Here is a 25,491-nt window from a genome sequence, read left to right as displayed (position 1 = left end):
CACAGTCTCTGTTTCTTTTCAAAATTCCAACAGCTCAGAGCTGTTGGCCACAGCTGTCAAATGTTTTATTTTGTTTTTCTAAAGCAAAATATTACTTGGGCAGGCCTTTGTATTGTCTATAGCATAGATGTATTATACTATTTGTGTTATATAAACCAGTTACGTGCAGCCTAAAGAAGTATATAATTTAATCTTTGGCCTCTTTGTATATTTTCTTTTTTGCTGGATAAGCTGGAAAAAGTCTGTGAGTCAGAAGGATTTCCCAGGTGATGTAATGGTCCAGGTCTCTACCTTCCTCAAGAGTCTCTTAGGCCATTCTCTCTGTCACGTAATTTAATATATGTATAATGAATGTAATTATTATTTTAGAAGTGTTCTGTAAATCCATTTTTCTCAGGAAGGCCAGTTTTAATGAGAGTGCACTGTGCTTTAGTTCTGCACTTGCATAATAAATCTGATATTCCTGGGGCAAAGGTACAGTATATCTAGAGAATGAGTATAGTGCACTGAGGCCTCTTTCTGCCCATCTTTTAGCTGCTGGTGCTACACGAGCTCAATGATGACTGGGACATGTATTCAGATGTATCCAGGAAGACAAACGAGGAAGAAGGCACAGGGCTCCATGTATACTACCTTCTTGAAAAATGTGCTTTGGTTGGCATTAATCTTAAAAGGGTGCTAGAGGAGTCATTCTCTTCTCACTGCAAACTTGATTTTAACTATCCCAAGACAATACTGGAAGGAAAAACTTAGACGAGACTTAGGCAATTAAAATATATGAACTCAGATATCACCCATGATTATTCTACCAGAGCTAAAAATACTGCTGTTATTACTATATTTATATTGAAGAATCCTTTCTCATCTTTAAAAATTTTCCACTCTTGGTCAGATATATATGTTCAAATGACTTGTGAGTTTCACTGTGTAGGGTGGGAACATTTTATGTGAAGCCAAGTTATGAACTCCTTCTTCCTAAGTTTACCTACTTATTCAACCGCTTTCTTCAACTGTAACTGTACTGGCTCATAGTTGTTCCAGATTTCATTGGCTCCAGTACTGCATGTGGTTTCTTTATGCTCACAGGTTTTTGCGCATACATAAATGCAATACACGGGTTATTCATAGCAGCCTCAGAAACTCCATGGTGGCTGAAAGAAGGTGTCTACCTCTACCCTCAAAAGTTAGAAGTGATTAGATGTGTGTGTGTGTGTTTTGACAGTCTTATTTATCACCACTTTAATAACTTTTCTGATGTTTTCAGTCAGATATCTCAGTTCCTTATTAAGGCTACTGCTCTTGCATATGGCAGGTGCATAATTTCTTCTGAGTGTAAACAGGATCAGCCTTCCAATCCTGCTATTTTTTCATGTCTGCCTCAGAATCATATCCACAAGCAAATGGACAGAGTATCCATTTGTTTTTCAAAGTAAAATTGTAAGAGAGCTTTTACTCAAGCAATCAGTTTACCATGATATACATTATTAACGACAAATATTCATTGCATTAAGGTGATACACAGAAATGCCACCAGGCAGTGGTGTTGCCTTTTTCCACATCCCGACAGAATCAGCAGATGGTTCACACAGCTTTTTATCAGCACCTAAAAACATTTCACAGAGAGAATCCATCATATACATTTTCAACACAGACAACTGAAGGTTGCACTTTAGCCAAAACTCTGAGACCCTTCTCTAACAAAAATAATGAGCAAATTTCTATCATCACTGGAAGAACTTACTTTGTTGTGAAACTCATTGCATGTTCCAAACAGTGTAGACAGAAGAGAGATATTTCTTCATTGTTGATTGTTCTAATCATCTGCCTCCCCAGCCTTTGAGGCTCTTTGCCTGTTGTCAGCAGAAACACAGAACTGTAGAAACATAGCAGAAACACAGAAACTAGATATGATTTTCTTTTCTCCTGAAGTGACTTTCCACGTTCCAGAGGCATCGGAAAAGTATTTTTACTTATGAAAATTAGGTGAAAAGCTTGAGTGACATCTTCACTAAAAATAACCCAGTGAAGTTAAGCTAGTTTTGGAGAGGAAATTTATTATTCACTGAAGACTGACATCCTTTCAAATACATAGAAAAAAGCAACATAGGCATAGTAGCGTATACAGCAAATTTTGTTCCATTCACTAAACTGTATTGTGAATGTATCACTTTCTGGTAATACACCATAAGACAGTCTTTATGCTTGTGCAGTTTTTGTTTCTCCTCTGACAATCAGTGTTATGACAGAATTTTTTGCAGTGTGAACTGTTGTTCCAGAAAAAGTACTGGAAAACCCTTTAAATGGTAAACGCCATCTGCCTTGACCAGATTCCTTAGCTGACCGACAGATCTGTAACCCATATTATGGGCTGTTCTGAGTTGAAATTTGTGTTACTTATTTATCAGCATTATAACATTAATCTATCCTGTTCCAGACATTACTTATATTCAGTTTTAGATGTGTATAACAGAAAGCTTCTTCTGACTGAGAGGTGTCCTAACATAATTTGTTGACATGAAATCACAGCATTTCCACTAACATTCAACTGCCATGAAGGAGGCAGAACCCTGCTGTTCTCTCTAAGACAATTTTCTTGGTTCCTGAAAACAGCTTTTATCTGATAGTAGCTGTGGTAGTAAAAAATCAAAATCGGAAGTGGATCACAGCCAACTCTTCCACTTGTGCACAAGATAAGTATGCCATTAACCACATCTCTCAAAGTTATTTATCTCATCCAAGCACATGAGTTCAGAGCCCTCTATTTAATGTTATATGATTGTAGGTATCTGCTATCAGGTCTTTGCTGGCTAAAGCTGACCACTTGACAAGGACAGAAGTGGAGTTTGCAGTCCAATATTAACCATGAATATAGGTTGTTTTTAAAATAATCTATAGCAGCTAAAAAAAAGGTATGCCCTCTTTCTCTTTTTTTCTCTCATTCTTTCTCTAAGCATATATGAAGCACAATATTACCATCAGCCCTCTCCTTTACAGGTATGTATCCTGACATTGTGCTTTCCTCCATTAATGTGAGACTTTTCAGAGACACCAGATGGTCTGATACAAGAAAAACTCACACTAGACTGAATTTATGACATTTCATGGGAAAGTGTCTTCCTCCCTGTATCTCTGTTTTTCTCATCATTTGTCTAGTTCAGAGTTTTTTTGGTTCAGAGTATGTACAAGATATAGTACAAATATCAGCATGACCATTAATGCTGTTAGTAATCATAGCATTCTCCAGGAACAGGTTCAATTCCTTTCCCTGCCACTCAAACAGCTTCTTAACTCAGAGGACTTCATTAGAGTTTGGGGATATTTTTTAATTCGTTTCTCGCTTCTTTTTCCTCCCACTTCTGCTGACACTTCAGCTAGAACTCTCAGTGCTAGGAATTGTTTCTGTGATATGCTGCATTGATAAGAGTAAGGCTTCAGCAGTGGATGGAGTTACACTATAGCGGAGGGACAAGAAGTGTACCCCACAGATGCTTTTTGCATTGGTGACAGAGGTATGAGTTCACATATTTTTACCATGCACTAACGATAGGCTAAATGCACAGTCGCATGATGCATAATAATTCACAGTTACACAGTCCTATATATCCCAGCTCTACATCATAAGTCTCAAACCACACAGCCTGAGGTCTGAAAGTGTTTCATATTTCAGAACAAAATTAACTATCCAAGTGCTAAGCTACCTGTTCTGCTTCACAGATTGTTTCCATACATCCAGAGCTGTTTCTAGGCAGGTAATATTAATGCCTAATGTTTGCTACATCCCACCTGGCATGTACAGATACTCCTGATGGCCTTGCAGGTAACTCCATGCCCTAAATCCTTCTATGTCTTGCTTCTTTATACCAGTTTTGAATAGGTCTTTGGTGATCTAGCTTAGATGAATGAAAAGGAAAATTCTTCACAGAACGTACTAAAATTCCAGAGAGAAAATGTTTATTTTTTCTGTATTTTCAGGTATTGAAAAGCCTGTATTTTCAGGTATTGAAAAGAAGACCCTTCTTATTTGTCTACGCGCATACAGAGATCCAGTAGCACAGAATTTAAAATAGTTTAATTCCCCAACTTTACATTCCAAGGTGTTTTCAGAAGTGGTAGCTAACTTTATTTGCCTCCATCTATAAAGTTCTATGAAAGATATTATTTGGAATTCAGGCTCTTTTAATTTGCTTCAGATGGAGGCACTCAGAATCAATACACGCTTATGAGGATGATGGTACATATTGCACAAGAGCAGATGTGTCAGAAGGAGCTATGTAACACATTTTTCAAGTGCCAGCAAGAGTATGTTAACGACATGATTGTGTGCAACTGCAGTATTTTAATTTAGCTGCTCACTGATTTTGCCCTTAACATGTTAGGTACAACCATGATAATGTGTAAGCAAGAAAAAAGGCTTAAATAACAATAAAATCAGAAACTGCCACAACAATAGTATCTCTTCGGGTATCCTTCTTCTATATGATAGGAAAAAGATAAGGGAGAACTACAACCACATACACACAGAAGTTCTAGAATGTTTTATCTTACAAATCAGTGCAAGATAACATTAAAAGGTCAAATGTGTGAGGATGAAATAGCACACACAGAAAGTTGGCAAACTATTTCCTAGTCTCCAAACTTGAAAATGGCAGAGAACACATTGCAATTATAGAACCATTATTATTGCTTTAAAACAACGCAGTTCAATTGCTTTGATATAAACATCGAAGCATATCTCAACTATGAGCAAAGCTGTGTACTCAATCGTGTTACTTTTAATGGAAATAATCTTGAGAATACATTGGGCAAGGAAAGTTTGTCATAACTGCTGGCCTAACAAGTCACGCAAGCACTAGATAAATAAGGTAGTGTATCCTGACATTTGTAACCTAATCCTCCAATATATTTCATTAGAAAGGTCTTAATTTTCATCTGTATGTCTCCGTCTTAATGAGAAAGAGACTTGCATTTGGCTGGAGCCCAGATCAGTTTCACACAATAACAACAGTAACCATCTCAAACTTGTCCTTTCCAGTAATTGAACTATTTAATATGTTTTAAAAAAGAAACATATACACAAGCAAACAAGTTAACAACCTCTACCGAACTGTAGTTTGAAAGTTTTTTTTCAGGAGCCTTGAAAACATAACCAGTGAAGAAATACAGCTTTTGAGGCAGTGGTTGTTGCATATACAAAATGTTGGAAGAGAGTAGTGAAATAGGTTTGAATTTTTCATGCTGCTTCCACAGGAGATGTGCTGAAAGCCATAAAGATATGCTTCTTTCTCCAACTAATTTATTTCACATATACAATAATTTGCGGTCAATAAATCTAGGACGGATTTCCATGGTAAGGCATTGATGTGGCAAATAGAATGGATAACTTTATCCATAATGTGGTTGCAGTATTTTTATAATCAGTTTTGTAATGTGATATCACTGGAGAGTATCATCAACCAGTGTTCAGTATTAAACAAAGTTTTCCAAAGCAACACATGCTATGTACTAATTCATGTCATCAGAGATCCATCTTACGGTGTAGGAGACTCATCTTGTGTGCACATGGCTTTCAAGGAGATGACAGCATGGAGAAATTTACTTTTATAGTTCTATAGATGGGCACTCCAGATGGAACATTTTACCATAGCAGGATATTTTACAAAACAGAAAATAACTCCTTCATCAGCCAGAGTTCTTTTGACTTAGGAAAACAAAATTTGTAGAAGGATGGGAAATTCTGAGCTCTTTAATGAGAAATAGCTACTCTAAATTACCAGCTGAAGGAGAGGACATTCACAAAATACTAGTTTATTTCTTCCATCTGTTGATTTGCAAGTTTACCATATTTATTCAAGGAAGTAATTTCCTTAGAAATATCGAGTAAAGAAGAGAATATGTTGAAATCCAGTAATTTAAACAAACCAAAGTTTAATATTTCTTAAAAATAATTTACAGCTCAAATCTCTGTATAATCATAGAATCACAGATTAGTTTGGTTGATAAGAAATCTAAAGGTCGTCTAGTCCAATGCTCTTGCAATGGGCAGGGGCATCTTCAACTAGATCAGGTTGCTCAAAGCCCTGTCCTTGAACACTCCAGGGATGGAGCACCTACCACCGCTCTGGGCAACTTTCACAACTCCTATTGTAAAGAATATCTTCTAAATCTAATCTCTTGTAGTTTAAAATCATTACCCCTTGTCCTATCACTACAGGTTCTGCTAGAAAGTTTGTCCTCATCATTCTTAGAAGCCCCCTTTAAGTACTGAATGATTGCTATGAGGTCTCCCAGAGCCTTGTCTTCTCCAGGCTGAACAACCCCAACTTTCTCTGCCTGTCTTCACAGAAGAATTATTCCATCCATCTGATCATTTTCGTGGCCCTGTTCTTGACCTGCTCTAACTGATACATGTCTCTTCAGTTCAGAAAGAAGGATGTTCTGAGGGACCGTGTCCAAGGCTTTACAGAAGTCCAGACAGATGACGTCTGTAGCTCTTGCCTTGTTCAGTGATGTAGTTACTCCATCATAGGAGGCCCCTAGGTTGGTCAGGCAAGGCAGTGATGCTTGTTGTCTTGAATTGCCTCTCTGTCCTCCATGGGCCTTAGCACAGCTTCTAGGAGGATCTGTTCCATGATCCATACAGGTCTACTTAAACACGAAACCTTGAGACTCTAGAAATCTTGTTCCTGCATCTGGCTGAGATAGTCATCAAGCTTAAGTTTAGGCATATTCTGCCATGTTTTGAACTGTTTTCAGCTGTCAGGAAAAGAAGGATCAAGCTACACAATATCTGATAACCTGTTTCCCTAGATTCCTGTTTTTCCCAGAGGTCCTTCCTTAAAGTCCAAAGTGTGCTAAACAACAAAAATTGGCTCTCCCTGAATCTGGATTGTGCTGGCTGTCCTACTCATAACAAAAAATTTCAACACACATGGGCGCAGATCCAGCAAAGCATGTGCATAATTTGAAACCTATGAATAACTCCAGTTAAAGTTGCCAAAGATGGTAGGATGAACAGAGAAACCACTGAATTTCAGAGCAAAAATACAGGATGAAACTATATCCTCAAACATAAGACTGCAAACTTTGGAAGGATCCTCACTCAGTACTTGTCAAGAAGGATATTGATTTTCAGGTTGTTCTCATAAATCACTGTGGTATCTGAAATTCATCGAACAATTCACAAGAAATATGTTTGCATTTTAATTTCCTTTTATTAAGCTTCTGCTTGTTACAACTTTTAACTCCTGTGCCAGACTGAACTGAATTGTAGCTGCAATGTTTTTCTACTTCAACAAAATCATTAGATCTGCATAACCAAGCTTTGGATGGAGAGTGGAAAGATTTTTAAAGGTCAAATCATAAAACCGTAAACTCTAGAGGGAATAATCTCTAGGGAGTTATATCAAGTGTACCACTCCCTTGTATGAAAACTTAATTGATGTCACTTGGTTGAAATTATTATCTGAGCTGAAAGTTGATATGACATTATGTAAGATACCAGAGTAAAATGCATTTTTCAGATCAGACTTGCCCAGCTTGTAGTATCACAATTGTTCATTATAAAAATTATTAGTATGTCACAAATAGAGGATTATCATGTCAGGTGGGGAGTAAGTCCAGAAGCAGATAAATTAAGAAACAACAGTGATTCTGTTTTAAGGCACTGTCTTCAGAAAAAAAGAATGAGAGAAAGGAAATGCAGGGAAATACAGTGCACAGAAGAATGCTTGTTTCCAAATAAGATAGTTCATAAAATTTTCCATAAGGTGACAGCTGCTTTTTCAAGCACCACATTCTGTTCTCTGTTACATCAGCATGAATCCAGAGGAACTGCATTTGAATTGTTGTTGCTTGGGATAGACATCAGGGTAGCTGAGAGTAAAATTTGGCCTTAATACATTTTCTCAGGAATAGAATCCATTTATTCCCTTTAAAATAGAGAAGGGGAAATTACCGCACATCATATGACATCATGTATCATTCAACACTTCAGAAGAAAAATGGAGAGCAAGATTTGTTTGAAGTCTGTTTGAATGCTGGTTTTTTCCTCCTCTTCTCCCTCCAATTTTCACAATTTACTGTGACACCTCCCCCCACCCCGTCCTTTGCTAAAGCACAGTATAGACCTTTTGGGCACAAGGGAGCTCTCCTCACAGTTGGTTTTGCGATCATAATAAACCCTTGAAGGGTACCAATTCTGGGCTTTGTGACACTGCTCCCTTTCTTAGCAACATCATGCAATGATGAGTTTCAAGGCTTTTTAACAGCAGCTAAAAGGTTCTGTTTAGAACACAATTGTCACTGGTAAACTTAGGTCTGAGGAGGAACACTGCTTCAAATGGGGAAGAATGGAGCTGGCATGCATCACCTTTTGCAGTTTCATGTAAAGTCACCTTCCTGAAGTCACCATATTTTCCATAACTTTGTCCCACGGCAGAGGGGGAGGAGAAGAGTGAGGTTTCAACTGCTAAAAGCAAATGACAAGTAGCTTCCGAACCTAAGTACTCATACACCAACCTGCTGTCTTCATTTGTATTCAACAGATGCCTTGTTTTTTCCCTCTCACTGCCTAGTCTGTGCCGATCAGTATAAACAATGGAATTTTTGTCTTTATGAACATATTCTTGTTCCATTTCACTTGAAGGAAAAGGCAAACATGAAAATAAAAAAAAAAAAAGAAGAGAGAAGAAAAAAAGAAAACAAAGAAAGAAGAAAAGCAACCTTCATAGACATACATTTACAGTTTGTAAGATTGTGATGTAAAGCTTTAAGAAATACCCTGGAATTCGGTGGAGAGATTCATAAAAACAGTACGTGATGCATATAAACTTTAAACAGAAAGAAAAACAACAATTAAAAACAAAACATGAGGGATCCATCTGTGAGACATTGTGAAATGTCAGGGAAAATGAAGATGGCTAATTATGCTAAATTTTAAATTACACTATCCATAGAAAACATGTATTGTCTCTGTGTGTATATATATAGATATATAGTATGCATGTATGATTCCAATCTTTTTCTGTGACTATTCTGGTATAATATAATACATGCTTTAATTAAACTATTTTGCATGTACAGAATACCTGGCTTATTAGTATACAATTTTTTTTTTATTCCTAGTCTGATGACAAGTCACTAAGGTGACTGAGTAGCTCATTCTAGTCCAGAAATAAGAATTTCTATTGTCATGGGAAATATCTACTGGCATCTTTATCTTCCCATACTTTATCTTCTAGTACTGGGAACGGGACAGACTCTGAGAAAGCAGAAAGACGTTTTACACTGTCGGCAGATCTGCATTATCGTAGGATCTCCAACAGGGTGTCAGGCTGCTGTGGTGCAGTGCTCCTCCCCTAATCTGGCCATATGTTTCCTTTACCACTTTTACCACCTTCACCACTGCCGTTACTCCTCAGTCACCAGGTGAGCTGCTCAAGGGAGCTCTGAGCAGTGAAACTACAGCTTCATACCCTGCTTGGAGAGAAGAGAAAATGGGAAAGATGTACTGCAACTGTTCAGATTTAGGTTTGACGGCACTTTCACCAAGCCCAAGCACTGTTAAAAGAAACTCATAGAGTCAGCGATGTGTGTTTTATTACCTAACGCTCTTTGTAGCTATGGTCTCTGCATAGAATGCAAATGTCAAAATAGCAAAGTATCTGAAATACTTTAGAATGACTGAGAAATAGAAAAAAACCCTAGCAAATTGATGTACGTGTGTGCATATGTTCAACCTACTTTTGAATTTCCACAGACAAGATTTATGTGACTGACTGGTCCAGCTCCATCCTAACTTTGTTTTAGCTTTCAGCACCTCGGGAGACAGGAGGAATCTTTCTTTCCTGGGTCTATATTTACCTGGCTGAAATATCATGGATTCTGATGTCAGAGAAATAAATAGGAAAATAATGTAGTGTAAAGCTTTTCTGAAATGGTTACAAATTCAGTCCAGAGAAGGGATAAAATTCCCTTCCCCTGCTGAAATACTTATTCACTGGGGATTCAGAGAGAGAAAGGCAGAGTTATTTAATGCTTTCTTAAGGCTTGTTTTTCTTTTAATTCCCTCCCTTACTTTCTAGCACACACTTCTACATATTGTTGATTCTAAAAGCATTCACAGAGGTCAAATTATTTAAAGTTCAACCAAGTTTTCCTAAGCTATCACAGTTTACCTACCATTCCCAGTTTCCACAGACTACCTGAGTAGTGATTAAATAGATATTAGTTTTTGCATCAGACACCATAAACTGAGTCTTTAACCTCTATATTTTGTGTAATATAGTTTGATCTTCCAAAGACAACTTACACCCACACACTCTGTTCAACAGAATCAGATTTGCAATTTGTCAATGAAAAAAACATCCTCATTAAAAAGTTTTTCAGTCTAGAAACTCAGATAGGGCAGACGTATGAAGATGACAGCCAGTGGTTCAGGTTTTGTTATATCTTTGTCATATACTAATGAACCGCTCAGCACAAGGAGAGAAAAAAAAAAAAACAAAAAAACAAACCAAAAAGAAACGAGAGAGAAGAAGAAAAGTCCAGAAAAGAACAATGATCAGAGCAGATGCTGCATACGCTTTCAGTTTGTGGTTTGTGCATATTACTCTGCTGCAATTCACCTGGACTATTTAAAAGCCTGTGATGAATGGGTGACACGCAAGATAGTGTTGTGTCTTTCAAGTCTTTGACAGTTGGCAGTAAAGGTTACTAAGCAAAATTACATAGGGCCAAAAGGTTGGCCATGATGAATCCCAGATACAATAGAACTGGGGATTTTCTGTATACTGAGTGATAAGAATGGACTTTTAGGGCTGACAGGAATGACTTGCATGCTATGACAAATGAAGAGGTAAGGATGAGACTGTTGGCATAGTATGTGAGAAACACAGGATCAATTTCTTGTCATGTTAAGGTCTTAGTGTGTGGCCCTGTGCAAATCCCTTAGCATCAGACCTTGAAAGGTATACAGAGGTCTAAAGATGCAAATCAGAACATAGGGGGACTTTCAAAGACAAGTAGGAAATCCTGAAAACTAAATTTTGATATTGATCTAGGTTTTGTGCAGGAAAATACTTTATGTACTGTCAGTTGCTCCAGTTTGAAAAAATGTGGCTGATAAAAGCCAGAATGGAATTTGACTGCCAAAGTAACTGAATCTGTAATGCATTTATGTGCAATACACCTTGCAAGCTGGCTCTTCAGACAGCAGTAGGGAAAATGACAGGACAGGTTTATTTTCTCTGTTTTCAGAGATGACCAACCATTATATCTGTTGGGTTAAAGGAGCAAGTTATTCTGCAGCTGGTCATTTAGGAGGAGGCTTGATTAGATTTCCCTCAACAAAGTTCAACATATCAGGCCTGGAATCGGATTTAATGAGCCAAAAGTTTCACGGCTGCTGTTGCTTTGTTTTGTCTTTTATAATGCTTTTTCTTAAATTGGCTTTTCTCTGAAGGATTAGAACATCAACTGTTTCTTTGCATTTCCCTCATCTCCTGTAAAAAAACATATGTCCTTGCCAATATTTCCTCGATGAAGGCCGAACAGCCAATAAACATAAGCAATCAGAGGGATGGAAATCTCTGTACTTGAAACTTAATAGACTTGGAAGTTTTATTCAATTTGGATGAGTAACACAGAGCTAATCCATTGGAAACAGAAGCTACTGACCCATACTAGGAGTTGGGGAAAATAAGCTTTTTGTAAGACTTATTGATGTCACATGACTGGCACTGAGCTATCAAGGTGGGTTCCTTATCATGATTCTGGGTACCACAGTTGTCATACATTTGCATATGAGATGAATGTCAGGCAGCAGAAGCCAAGAGACTAGTAAAGGTTTGTTTAGGTTTGAGGAGCTATTAGAAAATGCTGCTGTTCAGACAGGCACATAACCTGTCTACAGAACAGGATGCAAAGAATATGTTTAAAGAATTTGATGAAGTGTTTAATAGACCTGAAAGCATTGTGAATAAAACACACCATACTGATACAGATCCCATTATGCTGCCAAAAATATAAGCATCACATAGAGTTCAGTCTCATTAGTCCTGAGAAACGAAGGAAAAGTTGATTGTGACAAGATGGTAAGATGCAGTGCTATTGAGAGAATGCAGATACTAACCAGCATAGAAAGCAACCCGATCACATGCAATAACAAGAAACGTTACCGATTTGTGTAGATTCGGGAGATTCAAATAAGACTATCAAATGCAACATAGCCCAAGAGAATGCCAGGGAAAGACATGTCTAGACTTCTAACAGCAAGAATATTTCCAAAACTAGATGCAACATTTTGATATTGCCAACACTAACTTGATAACATGTTAAACTCTACACCTTCAACTCCCTTTTTACCGATGCATTTTTAAGTGACTTTGCTCTGCGATTGCTTCAGAGCTTAAAATGTGCTACTCCACATAATTTTAAATCCTTTACAATCCAGGTGGAAGCAGCTATTTATAAACTCTTCAACTAATGTGATAATCATCAACACTGTAAAAATAAAATCCAATATCCATTTCAGCAGGCCTAGATATCAGAAGAATTTTTCTTCACTGTATGAGCCATAATGAAAAGAGAAAAACAACCGTGTCGGTGTTAAGCTCTAGGTCAAATAGATTCCAGGTTTAGATTCCTGTCTGATATAGGCAAAAGACTTGAACCTAGAAATAGAACTTTATGACATGATGCCTTCAGAAGTGAGGCCACCGCCCGAAGTTCCTCTGCATTGCTGTGTTTTCCCAATGCCAGTTCACATTGCTTCCTACTCCATTAGCTGGTGCATGCACTGCATCTGCATCAGAAACAACCGTTCACATATCCCCACTGGAATTACTTATAAACATTCTTTTTCAGTATGTTTCTAGTACATCTGCAAAAAAAGTTTGTTGCATCCCAAATGAGAGAGCAGTAGTCCGCGACGTAAAAGCAAACCATGATAGCTGATGTCTGGATCTTCTTAAATGGGATTTTACTTCTGAAGTCAGTGTGTTATGAAAATGTATCCTGTGTCTCTCACACACCATATGAGAAATGCACTTATAATTGGGCTCAAGGATGAGCCTCCTTATGGCTAATAATGACTCTGTTATTCTAAAGCATGTTACAAGTACCATTATGTATACAAGTGGAGCAATTTCAAAGGGACCATTTGCAGTACTGTAAACATTCTGCTTATCAAGCAACTCACCTGCTATGGGGAAAAATAGCAGTGAGGGTATTCAAGTTAAGATTTCACATTTTCTACATGAGTGTCTTCTCTAGAGAGGTTTTTAGCAATCAGATACAGTCTGAGAGGTTTTTTTTTTTCCTTCTGATTTCAACCAGAAATTGCACACTCAACTCAAAAAAATTTTCCCTCAAAAATTAGTGGATTAGTATTGCATATCAGAAATGGATTCTGGTAATTCCTGCATAGTTCTGAGAAGGACCTGATCACATCAACAGAAACAAGCAATGACTCATTTAAAAAACAGGAAATGGTTCTGAAAACCTAAGTATGTTTTTAAATCACACTAAAGACTTTCTTAGAGGAGTTAAGCTTTCAAGAGCTGCTAAGTATAAAAATCACAGCAGCAGCAAGATGTTTTGATATAATCATAAGTCAAGTAATATTATTTCTGAGCAACTGGAAGCACCAAATGATGTCAACTTGTTCTGAAAGCCCAGACACATCCTCCCAGTTTTTGTAGGATCTATCAATGTGAAGTAGCTGCACATATTGAAAGGTGGTATAAAAAAGTCCAAAACATAATGTCACACAGTATGAGCCCACAAATGTTAAACAGAGCCCACAAGTGCCTGCCTGTGTTTTAAGACATAAAACACTGTATAGAATGTCATATAAATGCCATCATAGAAAATAAAAATAAAATCTGCAACAAATATGGGAAACAAAGCACAATAACTGTTATTGCTTTTGAAGTTGCTGAGCAACAATGTAATAATTAATTAAGCTAATAACGGTGGCCTTCTTTTCTTCAGGGGAGAAGAGTATTACTTGAAGAACTCAGAAAAGTTTGGATTTTACTTTTACCCTCTCTCTAAACTCAGCAGCTAGATTGCTTTCAAAAGACCAAAGAAAAAAGGTGAATAGATTGTCATTTGAAAGTGAGTTGTTGCCCACCCTAAATTCCCAGAGTTGACATTTCTGGCACTTGCTGTAGGAGCGTTGGCCAAATCATTCCTCCCAAGCAGAGCCCAGTTTGGCCTTGGCAGAAGCAACATATGGCCATGGGTGTCTTTGAGATACAAAGCCTCTTCAAGCACTACTGAAGTGCTGCCATTGCCCCTTTCCTTATAAGGGGGTGCAGCATATGCTATCCTGAATAGCTGATTAGCACTACTTAGAGCTAAATAGCAGGAGGAGGACCCACAGGAACAGTCTTTACCCTTCTCTGTGTCTTTGGATTGACATATCCCACAGAGGAAGGCAAAATGTGAGTGGTCTCTTACATGAAGGATAGAAAAAGTCTCTCTCATCTCTGCTAAGAGGATGTTGTATTTTATCTCTCTAAATGCAATCTTGGATAAGTTAGTACTCACTCTATCTAACCTTTATGTCTTTTGGGCAAAACACACATTGAGTGGGGACCACAATTTGTTTATTTGGTTGCTGTAAAATGTCTGCAGTGTTACACATTCGTTTTAAACACCAAAGACAGAACTTTATCTTCATACTCTCTTTTCCTTAGAAGAAAAAAAAGTAGTTTTCCCTTCTTTATGCAACTTGAAGCAAATTGAGTGTAACAACATCATTGTGAAATGATGTGCTTTATAAAGTCCTGAATATTGTGCACCTTTTGTGTTTTGTTTCTAATTGTTTGCTCAATACAAAAGGATAATTCATTAGGCCAATTCGCCAAATAATCTCAAAGTGACATGAATTCCTTTGCAGAGTGAATGTCTGTAGCAAGTAATCCATGGAAAACAGACAGGCGTCTCTTGTCATTTTGGAGCTCTAATCCACTGCCTGGAGCATGAAAACGCTCAGGATAACAAGTGTGGGAATGACCAAAATCAACGCTATTTTTGGATTTTATTTTTTTTAACAATGCTGCTGATCAATAGAATTGCTGAATCTGGCAGATACAATGCCACAGGATTAATGAATTAAGCTCAGGAAGCAGAAGAATTTGTTAAAGAGGAGAAGGGGAAAGCCTCTTCTTTTCCACTGGTGTGTGAATGTTAAGCAATGAAAGCAGCTCTGACAGAATTTTAGCCCTTGCTTTACTGTAACACCAAGTCTTGTTCTGTGAGTCTTTGGATTTTAATTAGAACCACACTGACACCCGCATTTTCAACTATGAACTTCAGTTTCAAAGTCAGCACTATTTCCTACATGCTCGTCTAGTAGTTAGGTCTGAACAGTGAAGAGAGGGATGCCATGTTCTGCAAAATTCGGAATGTAATGTGGACACCATCAGTGGGACTAAATAACTTTTTTTTTAACACACAGTAAATAAAGGTAAAAGGAAGAAAGATACCTCACTGAAACAGCATAGGCTCTTGTCACCACAAAGCACTCAGACTCTTTTTTTTCTGGAAAAGCAAAGAATAAAATAAAAACAGGTCATCACACATCTTTGATGATACCAATGTTTTGTAAAGGCTGATTTCCAACCTTTCTGTCAATATTACATTAGGCATATAATGCGGGGCACATATCTGTGCAAGATATATTACATTCCAAAACACGCATTAAGTTTATATTCAGCACAGCACAGAAAATTTAATAAACCATCACTGACTAGAAGGGGGTTGTTCACATGTGTGGGAGGGGAGAGCTTAAGTTTGCTTATATGTTTGTATTTACAGCTCCTTAAGATTCAGAAGACCTCTGGGGATTTTGTGTGTCCTTTTGTTTAAACAAACAAACAAGAGTCATTATCTAGCTTCATCACATAAAAATATAAGATTCCAATAATCTCAGTCTTAGAAATTGGAAGGTTTGGAACGTTTTTAACTTCTAAGAACACTTCAGAGAATACTCCGGTGTAATTTACAAGCCCCTCTAGACCTGTACATGTCTTGAACTGATTGTTGAAGTGGGCTTTACTAGGAATTTCTTCTGCTGAACTGGAGCAGTACAGGAGGTGGGGAGGACGGGAGGGTTAGAGCAGCCTTCCCTAACAAGGCTTTTAAAGCTTCAGTGGTAAAGTTATGCTGATGGAGGACTTTGTTACTTGCTTTTTAACCGGCAGCAACCCGAGGAGGATTACGTTATAGGCAGGAGTTGTTATTTATGTGGGTAGCAACATTGCGGGTTGTGTTGGGCTGTTGTTTTCAAAGGGGGGACGTCAATCTTTTAATTAGAACTGTAAAATGAAATTAAAAAAAAAAAAAAAAGAGAACAGAACAACCTGGACAATGACATGAAAATAGCTTGTGAAATTGATAGCTCCTTGCCTTTCCGGAGCTCGGTGTAGGTTTCTATTCCCTCCTCTGATCTGTGTCGCGATGTGTTTTGGGGTTTTTTTTCTGTTTTTTTTTTTTTTTCCCCAGCTTTTTTTTTTTCTGTTTTTTTTTTTTCCCTGTTTTTTTTCTTTTTTTTTTATGTTTTTTTTTTTTTTTACTCTCTTTTCCGCATGTGACAGCCGGGGAAGGGGCGGGGGGCTGGGGGGGTTCGCTCTTCCCCGCTCTCCCATTGTCAGCCGCTCGCGGGAGCCGCGCTGCCCCCCGCGCCTCCACGTGCGCGCTCCGCGCTCCGCGCCGCCCCCGCCGCCCGCGGCAGCCCCGGCCCGCCCCGGCCCCTGCCCCTGCCCCCGGCCCGCAGCATGCCGCCCCCCCGCCTCCCGCACGCCTGGGGGCTGCCTCCTTCTCCGGCCCGAGGCGTGGGCGTGAGAGGGGCTTGAAGCGGGAGCCCACCCCCCATCACCTGTTACCTCCGCTCCCCAGGTTGCCTGAAGTTCCCCGGCGGCGCCCGGCAGGACGGGGAGCGCCGCGGCTCCGGCTCGCAGGGACCCTACAGTGGCTGCCGCAGCATGGGCTGGCTCAGGGGAATTGCCTTGCTTTCCTTGGGAGTATTACTAGCTGGAAGAGTCAACTGCCAGCATGTGAAGAATAATGTGCCGAGGCTCAAATTATCCTATAAAGGTAAGTCTGTTGTTCTTTCTTATTCTCGCTTTCCACCCCCCCCCACCCCTCCCTCCCAGCCTTCCCCTCCTTGCCCTGTCGCTCCCTGCTCTCCCCACCTTCCTCCCTGGTTTTCCTGATCTGCCGAAGGGGAAACTGGCATTAGGAGAAATTCCTGAAAAGACATTTAAAAAGCTACGCTCGGTACCAGGCAGTTTAAACACAGACAAAGAAGAGTTAGTTGCCTTTGCAGACGAGGACTCCGGATCGGGCTGATCCGTGGGAGAGTATTTTTTCATTCTTGTGCTGTTTCATCGGACTTTAAAACGAGGAGATGCATTTGCCCACCCGGCTCATCTCTCCCGTGCTGGGCGTGTAGTGCAGCCGCAGCACCAGACCTGTTTCAAACGGCGTGGAATAGATAAGAGTCACATTTTCCTCTTTTTTTTTTTAGGCATGAAGTAGTTAATTTTCAAGTCATGAATATTCAGTTTGTACAAATCTGACAATCAGATGCCTAACATAAGCAGTAGATGGTGGGTTTGCCAAGAAACTATAAACTGAAAGGAAGAGATCAGTCCAGAAAAGGAGGAAAGGACTGTTAGGCACTAGAAAATACTGCCCGTGGATGTTCAATGCAGCGCAATTGTATTTGAACGGAGATTGGTTTCGACGTAGTCTGATGTATTTCATTAGAGATCACAGGGAAGGTGTAACTGAAGAGCTGTGAGATTACGTTTACGGTTGAAATTGTGTAATGTGTAATTAAGTTCTGTCTAACGCTGCCAGTATTAAAGGAGGACTCTGAAGTAGGCAGACTCTTATCAGCATAGTTCCTTCCTAAGTACGTTTTCAGAAGAATTCAGCAGATCTGGAGAATGTGCAACTTAGAAGTTCGAAATCTAAGAGCTGCCGAGTATTGTTTCTAAAAGGGAGATCTGTACATCTGTGTGTATATACATGTCTCTCTGAAGAGCTGCCTTCTCAGAACTCTCAGATTGTTGAAGGCTGAGAGAAGGAGCAGCAGCTACAGTTCTGAAAGAAGGGAGGAAAGTAACGCTGCTTCTATCGTGGAAAAAAAAAAAAAGAGAACATGTGTGTGCATGCCTGGTCGTAGATGTCAATCTCACTTTACAGCACAGTGTCAATACACCTCTTGCCAGTAGAAATACGTTTTCCTTTTTATTTTTTCATCTTCCTCCTGTTACAAATGAGAGGGGGGAAAAGTCCTCTGTGCTACAAGGCAGACGTCATTTTCACACTCCAGATGAAAAACAAAAATTAAACACCTGCAAAACTTGGACGCACTGTATGGAATAAATGCATGTGCAGGGTTTTATTCAAGAACACATATATGCATATTTGTGTGTGTTTAAACTTGAAAAAATGTGTATGAAAAGAACAGTTTAAGAGGTTCAGAATCTGTTCATTTGGTATTTATAAGAAAAAGCCATTTGTATTTAACACAAAATGGATTATTTTGAATAATGGAGTCTGAAGAAAGCTTCGATCATAACTACACATCATGTCAAAAAACTCATTAAAAACCTCTTAATTGCTTCCAAACTTTCACAATCACACTGAAACTCCGATTAGTATATAGCAGCCTAGATGCTATAAAAATATCCTATAAAGGAGTTTAACAGCTAATTAATTATTGTTTATTATTTTTCACTCTTTTAAAGTTTATTGATGGTTCAAGTGTGCTACCCCTGCTTGTACTGACTAGATTCCTGGAAACTAATTTCAAAGGAAGGCCAAATCTGGATGATAGTGGGTTTTTTTGTTTGTTTGTTTGTTTTTCTCTTTTTTCACCCTGCTGGTACTGTCTCCATACACAGTTTAGCAACATTTTGGTACTCTGCTGATTGGTCGTTTTCCAGTTCTGCTCTTGCTGGAAGAAAGGATTTTGGTTTTATTTTTATCAAACATAAAATTTTAATATACGGTCAATGCTGTACAAGCAAAACAGGAAACAAAAGAGAACATTGAGACTGTTTTTATAATTGGGGATCATTGTAAAAAGAAAATGAGTTCAAATGCTGAGCAACCTTATTTCCTATCTAGCAAAGAAAATATATCCATAGTTGATTTGGGGAAAGTTAGAGTCTAAAGACTTACAGGAATTCACACTCTGGCCTTCGATTCATATGTATAATTAATCACATATTTGACTTAAAACATGTGTAACCCTGAAAATCAGATCAGACTACTTACATGCTTAATGTTAAGTACTAGTGTAAATGCTTGGCCAGGTCAAGAGGCGCGTGTTGCCTGTGCTGCTGCATTGATCCTCAAGTATGGGGATATCGTTATTAGTCAGGGAAAACTAAGCCTTATCAGTTGGTGCTTTTCCAGACAAATTTTGCTTCCAGCACAGTATTCAGTGCACAAATCGATGTTAACACCTTGCGTAGCAACTGTAGGTATTGAAAGTATGTCTCTTAGGCACTGACTGAATACCTTGCATGTTAATATGTATCTCTCGGGGTGTTCCTCACTGCCTTACCAGACACTATGTGATTCATCTCTACTAAAACTCCTTGCATTTCAGAAAAGAAGCTACCCTGTTGCTTACCCACTCTGCCTCTCCATGAAGAGCTGTGGTTGAGCAGCATAAATTTATGATGTTAAAAACAAACCAAAAAAACCCAACATGCAGGGTGAGAAGAGGACCTAAGTGATTTCTCTTTCAGTGACCGTCACTGTGCTTTCTCTTAGCATGCATGCTTGGGTTTTTACCTAAACAAATACCTCAAAGCTAATTGTCAGTGCTTTATTTCAAAGGAAAAGCAAGGATGTATTTTTACCTTCTTGTTTTTCTCAACTAATTAGATGTCAAACATGGTTAGAAAGCTCAGGCATTTGCTTTAAGAGTTAGCAAAATTAGTCATGAAGGGTTAAATCCCTGCCAACCTTGATTTCCTATGGTCACTGGTTTTCAAAGGTCCAGTATTAGCTCTGCCATTTCCCAGGTTGTTGGACAGAAGTTTCAGAGAACTTCTATTCTTGTTTCCTCTTAACTTCTTGTCACTCAGCATTGCAGAAGATCGGAAGCGTCCTACAGGGCATGTTATGGATAGGAAGAGGAAGGGAAAGTGTATAAATGAATATATTAAGGCCACGTCTGCGGTTTGAAAAGGTTCTTTCTGTTTATTGTAAAACAGAGTTCTGGTTATTTGGTTTATATCACCTTGATTTTGGTGGCATACTAAAGGAAGGAAATTTGAGGAGAGCACTAGGGAAATCCTTGTCCAGCTGAAACCTGTGGTGAAACTGCTGTTTGGTAGCATCAGGGTTTTGCTCAGTACATTTTAAAGTTTCCAAGCATTTTCATCTTAGCTCATGGATTGGAAAGGTTTTGCACAGATGATATTTATCTCATTATTTCAGTCAAAGGTAACAAATACGGTTAAAGTTCATTGAAGTCAATAAGTTCTGGATCACAGCCTAAATGTGGTAAAACCAGCTGTAAAACTGAAAGCTCAGTTGAGCCTTTCAACCTCTGAGCTCCTCTTTTTGTGTCCTTCAAAGAGTTTGTGTCCTTATTGTAAGGTAACAAGAAATGTCATTATTGATATGTCAAAACTAACAGAATCTTTCAGTAAAGAATGTAGGGGGGTTTGCTTTTTTTTTTGGGGGGGGGGTTGCTCTTTTTTTTTTGTAATCTCATGGGCTTCAATTTCTGTGTTAGTTCTAAGTCTCTATATTGTGTCACTAGGTCACAGCTCTGGTCAGGAAACTTCTATTGAGCACAGACTTCTCAGAAAGGTGGTGATCAAGTTGAGTGTGCAAAGTTTAAAACAATAAATAAAGCCTTAACTCCAGATCTATTTCTTGTATCATTTATTGTTTCAAATTTTCTTTTGCTGTCCCCTGTATAGGGAGGTAATGGGACAAACAGAGATTGAACCAGTTACAATAACCTTTGTATATAAATATACAAGCCCAAAGAGTTTCCATTAAGAATTCCTTGATTTACAGATTTTTTTCCTAAGACAACCCTGATTTTTGTCTCCACATGCGTAAATCTTGCGATCTCAACTTTCTCAAATCCATCTGTCGCATCCTATTTGTCTATTGAAAATTACTAAATGCTGTAAGTATATTTTGTAAGAGTACATGTGTGGTTCTTTGTTATTCTTGCTCAATTGGATACATATTACTTGAGAATAAGTAACTGCAAAAGCATTGCACACAGATTTAGCTCTATTGCTCCCTGGCTCCAGGTCAAGCCTTATTAAAAATACGTGTTTTGTTTAAAGTTGCAGTGATAGTGAGAACTACTCCATCCTTGATGTGCAGTTCATTTACAATTTTATAGGATGGATTTTTATACGGATGAATTGCTGGCCCTAGTGAAAACAATGGTAAAACTTCTGTCTGTTCCCGTCAGTCCAACGTACTGTGAGGAGGGAGGAATGACACTGCACTGAATTACCTGAGTGTATGCTAGTGTAAATATGATACCTGGTTTGTAGTTTGCTGACCCAGTCTGGTTGTAAGTTGATGACCTGCTGGTGGATTTGATTGTGGTTTTTCCTTTCCATCAAATTCTACAACTCTTAAAATTCAATACCTCCACAAATATTGGGAAAGCAGGACAAAGTGGGAGAAGGAAATAGGGAGAGAAGTACTGGCAAGCGAGCCCGTCTTTCTTGAGTTGGGACCAGTATTAGAGTTTGTCTCAGAATTCAGGGTATCTTCTGAAAAAAACTTTTGCTTAAACAAAAGGGAAAGGCTTCTCTGATGTGCCTGAAAAGGAGAGAAGGGCAGACCAGATTTAGGAAGATGATCCTGAAGGAAGACAAACCAGCCATGTTCGCAGTCTAGGCAGGTGTTTGTAACACTCTTCGGCTCCCACCATTCCTGATGGCATTTCTGCATAGCTGCAGAACTCTTGGACCTCACTGTCAATCAGTGCAGGGATCTGGGAGGCAGTGAACACATCTGATGCAGCCACAGCCTCTTCAGCCTTTTTCTGCCCCAAAACAATGAGTACTTCAGATAAGGTCTGTGTGATGGTTCAGTTCACGAGACCTGAGAACTGTCAGGGGAGGCGATGAGACTTCCCTGCCTGCCTCTGACATGTCTCATGGGCTGACAGGAGGGAGAAGCTGATGAAGGAAGTGTCTAAGCTCAGATCTTGCCTATATAGGGAAATTTTCAGCTAGCTAATTAGGGCCTGAGACAAGCAGTGTAATTGGAACAAGGAGGGTGAAAACCTAGCCCAACATTTTCATTTTGTGTTTCCAACTCTCCCATTTAATTCTAGCGGAAAAAGTGGTTTCTGAATTATAGAGACGCCCTTTTCTGAGAAGCTGAAGTTCTCTATAATTATTTGTGCTGTATAGTTTGCAAATGACTGAATTATTCATTTAGATGCAGTATTGACAGCAATGGAAAGTACTACACTTTCGCTGTGCACAAGGTATACAGCACTTACTTCTACTGTTTGTTACAGCATCTTTGAAAGTCTGACCTAGTGAGGAGTCTAAACATCCGTAGTTTCATTGAGCTCAGTGGATCTACTGATACGTGAAGTCGTCTGTAAATTTTACTACCGTGATTGAAAATTTTGGTCAGGACTTAAGTACCTATGTATTTGCTTAGAGTTTATTCAGGTGTGTATTTATTCTATAAGGTTTAGCAAAACAATATGTAAAATAAGAAACCCAGTCTTTGCAGGTTGCTACAGTGTAAATGGGTTATTTATGATAATCTTTTCTGCGTGTGCCTCTGCATGTGCAGAAGGCATTTACATAGAGTTCTATCTGAAAAGAAACCACTAAATGATTTGTATTCGTAACTCTTCCTTTTTGCTTGGAAGTGTTTTTCAATTTTTATTTAGTGCATTGCTATATCTGATCCTTTTAATATGGTTTTGGTTTGCCTAATCACTGATTCTGCATATGGCCTTTAATGCCCACAGCTGCTATTAGAAAGACATCTTTTTAATTTACTTCCTCTGGCTGATGTGCATACCTGGAACTTTGCAATGGAAACAGAAGCAATACAAAGTTGCTCCAAAGTTTTGAGCATTTTTCTCTGTCTGCTGGAGCCTGACTTGACCGTAGCTCAGTCTGAAGCAAAGTCACATCTTCACCTGAGGCAGTGCCCAGGAGACTGAGAAAACAAATCCTTTTAAGTGGTGTCAATGATTGTGACATTTCCATTTGTTTGAAAGCTGAAAAGGGTAAAACTGTCTTCAGGCCCCTATTCACTTTTTTTTTTTTAAAGTGAATGTATGGGGTGGACCCTGGCAGCTCAATGTAAAAATTTTAAATGGAAATTCTGTAGCTTGTCCTGATGTTCTTGTTAATTAAGGTTCCGTGTGAGAGTTGCTGCTGGTGGTGCGCTGGTTCTGGTGGACGATTCAGCAAATTCCTTCCCTCGCAGGATTAAAGCTCCCTTCAGGAATGTCTGCAAGTTCACGGTCCTCCCACATACAGCCTTCATATAGGTTAGCTGCTCTCTTCCAGTAACAGCTGTGGATGGTGAGAATAACTGTGAGGATAGTACATTTACTTGACTTTTTCTATTTTTTTCCAAGTGGAATAGTGCCCCAATGTACAAGAAAGAAAAGGATAGCCACAGCTGTTGAGAGCATCAGAAATCTTAAGAGGCTGTAGCCTTTCTCCTGCACCACAGGAGGTTCTCTGTGGTGTCTTTCTCTTTCGTTTTGACTGACATAGTCAGCCACATTAGGCTCTTTTCACTGTCAGTGGAAGGAGAGGTACCTCCAGAGAGCTAATCTTGGGTTAGGCAGGCTGAATGAGACTTTAAGGGTACTCATTACTTTTCAGTGACTGTAAAAGGAATTCAGCAACTTGTTCAGTCATTTAGTTTCATTCTTTCTGGGAAGGTATCAAAAGAAAGTACCAATTAAATGCTAAAGAAGAACCTAGGCTGTATTCTGATCTCACCCTAATTTAAGAAACTGTCTCTGCCTAAATGAGTATTTAAAGTTGTGTGAAAATCCAACTGATTACACTTATGTATGCCTTTGTCATCTGTGATCTTGAAGTCACTTATCACTCTATCTAAATTTCATCAAACTTCCAGTCATAGCAAGAAATACACAGTACTACTAAATTCTTCATATTATTAGAACAATTAACTAATTTACCTCTCACATTTCCCATGTCTCTCCTTAATAAGCTCATCCCAAATCCAGTGACACATGCTGGAAATGACTGTCTGGGGCTGCAGGGCTTTACTAATTTAATAGCTTAATCATTCAGAGCCTTCAATAAGCTGTCCCCGTGCCAGCTCTGTTACTTTCTGAATGTTTGTACACCTTAAAAGAAAAATGTATCCAAGACTCAGTTTCCTATGGCATAGTTTGCAAATAAAAATAGGTATGCATGTGTGTAATTCAGGGGACAGGTGCCTAGACCCTAATTCTCCCGGTTTTGAGTTGAACTATTTCATTATGGAGAGCAGGACAAAACCTGATTTATGTTCATTTCTGAAAATTCTAAATGGGCTTACAGTTTGGGGGATTCTTTTCTGACTTTGGGGATTACAGATTACCCTTGAGCTAGACACATCTACTGAAAACCCTGAAACGTGTGAGCACTAGTCTACCTTGTGTCACGTCTAGTTTTCATACTTCAATATTTGATAGTGAAACACAGTAAAGTCAGAACTTTTTGCCATTCTTCTAATGTTTTAAAGTTGTTTGACATTTCTTGGGCCGCCTACTTATTTCTCCAGCTGGATGTTGCAGAAACTTTAGAAGTGAGCAGTCAAATAAAATTCTCATCTCTTATAAATATTTTTGTGCAAAGCTGGATCTTGCGGGGAACAATCTGAGGAATGAAGTAGTTATTTGCTTTCATCAAACCTGTGGAAGGAGGAAAAAGAAAGCTCTCCTTTACTCTCTACTCTAATGAAGCAAAGCTCATGTTGGTTCTGACGGCCCCTCTTGGCTTCTTTTGAAATTCCAGCCTTGTGTGAGAAAAGGACACAAAAAAGCTCTGTGAGATAATTTAAAGGATTTAGAGCCGCTTTTCAAGGGGGAGGGGCTGGTGGCCTTTTCTAGAGGCAACAGACGATAAATACAGCTCACAAGCATCCAAAAGAGCTGCAGAGAGTGCAGGGTACAGCTTTCATCACCAGCTGCCTCTGGGATGGCGATGGCTGTCCTTTGCTAGACATAAATCGCACGCCTGGCCAAGGCATACTGTGAAATCTCTAAAGATGAAGTTGAGATTTCAGAGTGTTAGTGTTACTTTATGCTCTTCATGGATTCCCCAGTCCAACTTTATTTTGTGTGAATATATCGTCTGACTCCTGATGAAGATCTTTTCCTCAAATCATCACAAGGATTGTATCATGTAGTGTCTGTAGGCCAACTTGGTTTCATTTCCATCACACTAGATCCTGTACAAGGTCTCCATTTTC

General features: G+C 38.9%; 1 protein-coding gene and 1 long non-coding RNA gene across 6 annotated transcripts in view; one reads left to right on the top strand and one right to left on the bottom strand.

Moving 5' to 3' along the window:
* LOC128852232 (uncharacterized) overlaps positions 1–17,025 on the bottom strand; it is a 120,417-nt gene extending 103,392 nt beyond the window's left edge. For all 3 annotated transcript variants that reach the window (XR_008449948.1, XR_008449947.1, XR_008449949.1), the window contains exons 1-3: positions 16,893–17,025; positions 15,495–15,549; positions 1,742–1,873 (exon numbers count right to left, since the gene is read on the bottom strand). This is a non-coding gene — a long non-coding RNA (uncharacterized LOC128852232). The remainder of the gene's footprint in view (positions 1–1,741; positions 1,874–15,494; positions 15,550–16,892) is intronic.
* SEMA3A (semaphorin 3A) overlaps positions 1–25,491 on the top strand; it is a 411,783-nt gene that overhangs the window by 221,917 nt on the left and 164,375 nt on the right. For all 3 annotated transcript variants that reach the window (XM_054066986.1, XM_054066976.1, XM_054066968.1), the window contains exon 3: positions 16,906–17,103. In XM_054066986.1, coding sequence (XP_053922961.1) covers positions 16,992–17,103 — 112 coding nt within the window. In that variant the 5' untranslated portion in view covers positions 16,906–16,991. The remainder of the gene's footprint in view (positions 1–16,905; positions 17,104–25,491) is intronic.

This window comes from Cuculus canorus, chromosome 1 (assembly GCF_017976375.1).
Source record: "Cuculus canorus isolate bCucCan1 chromosome 1, bCucCan1.pri, whole genome shotgun sequence".
Lineage (NCBI taxonomy): Eukaryota > Metazoa > Chordata > Aves > Cuculiformes > Cuculidae > Cuculus > Cuculus canorus.
This window is presented reverse-complemented; position numbering and strand designations above follow the sequence as displayed.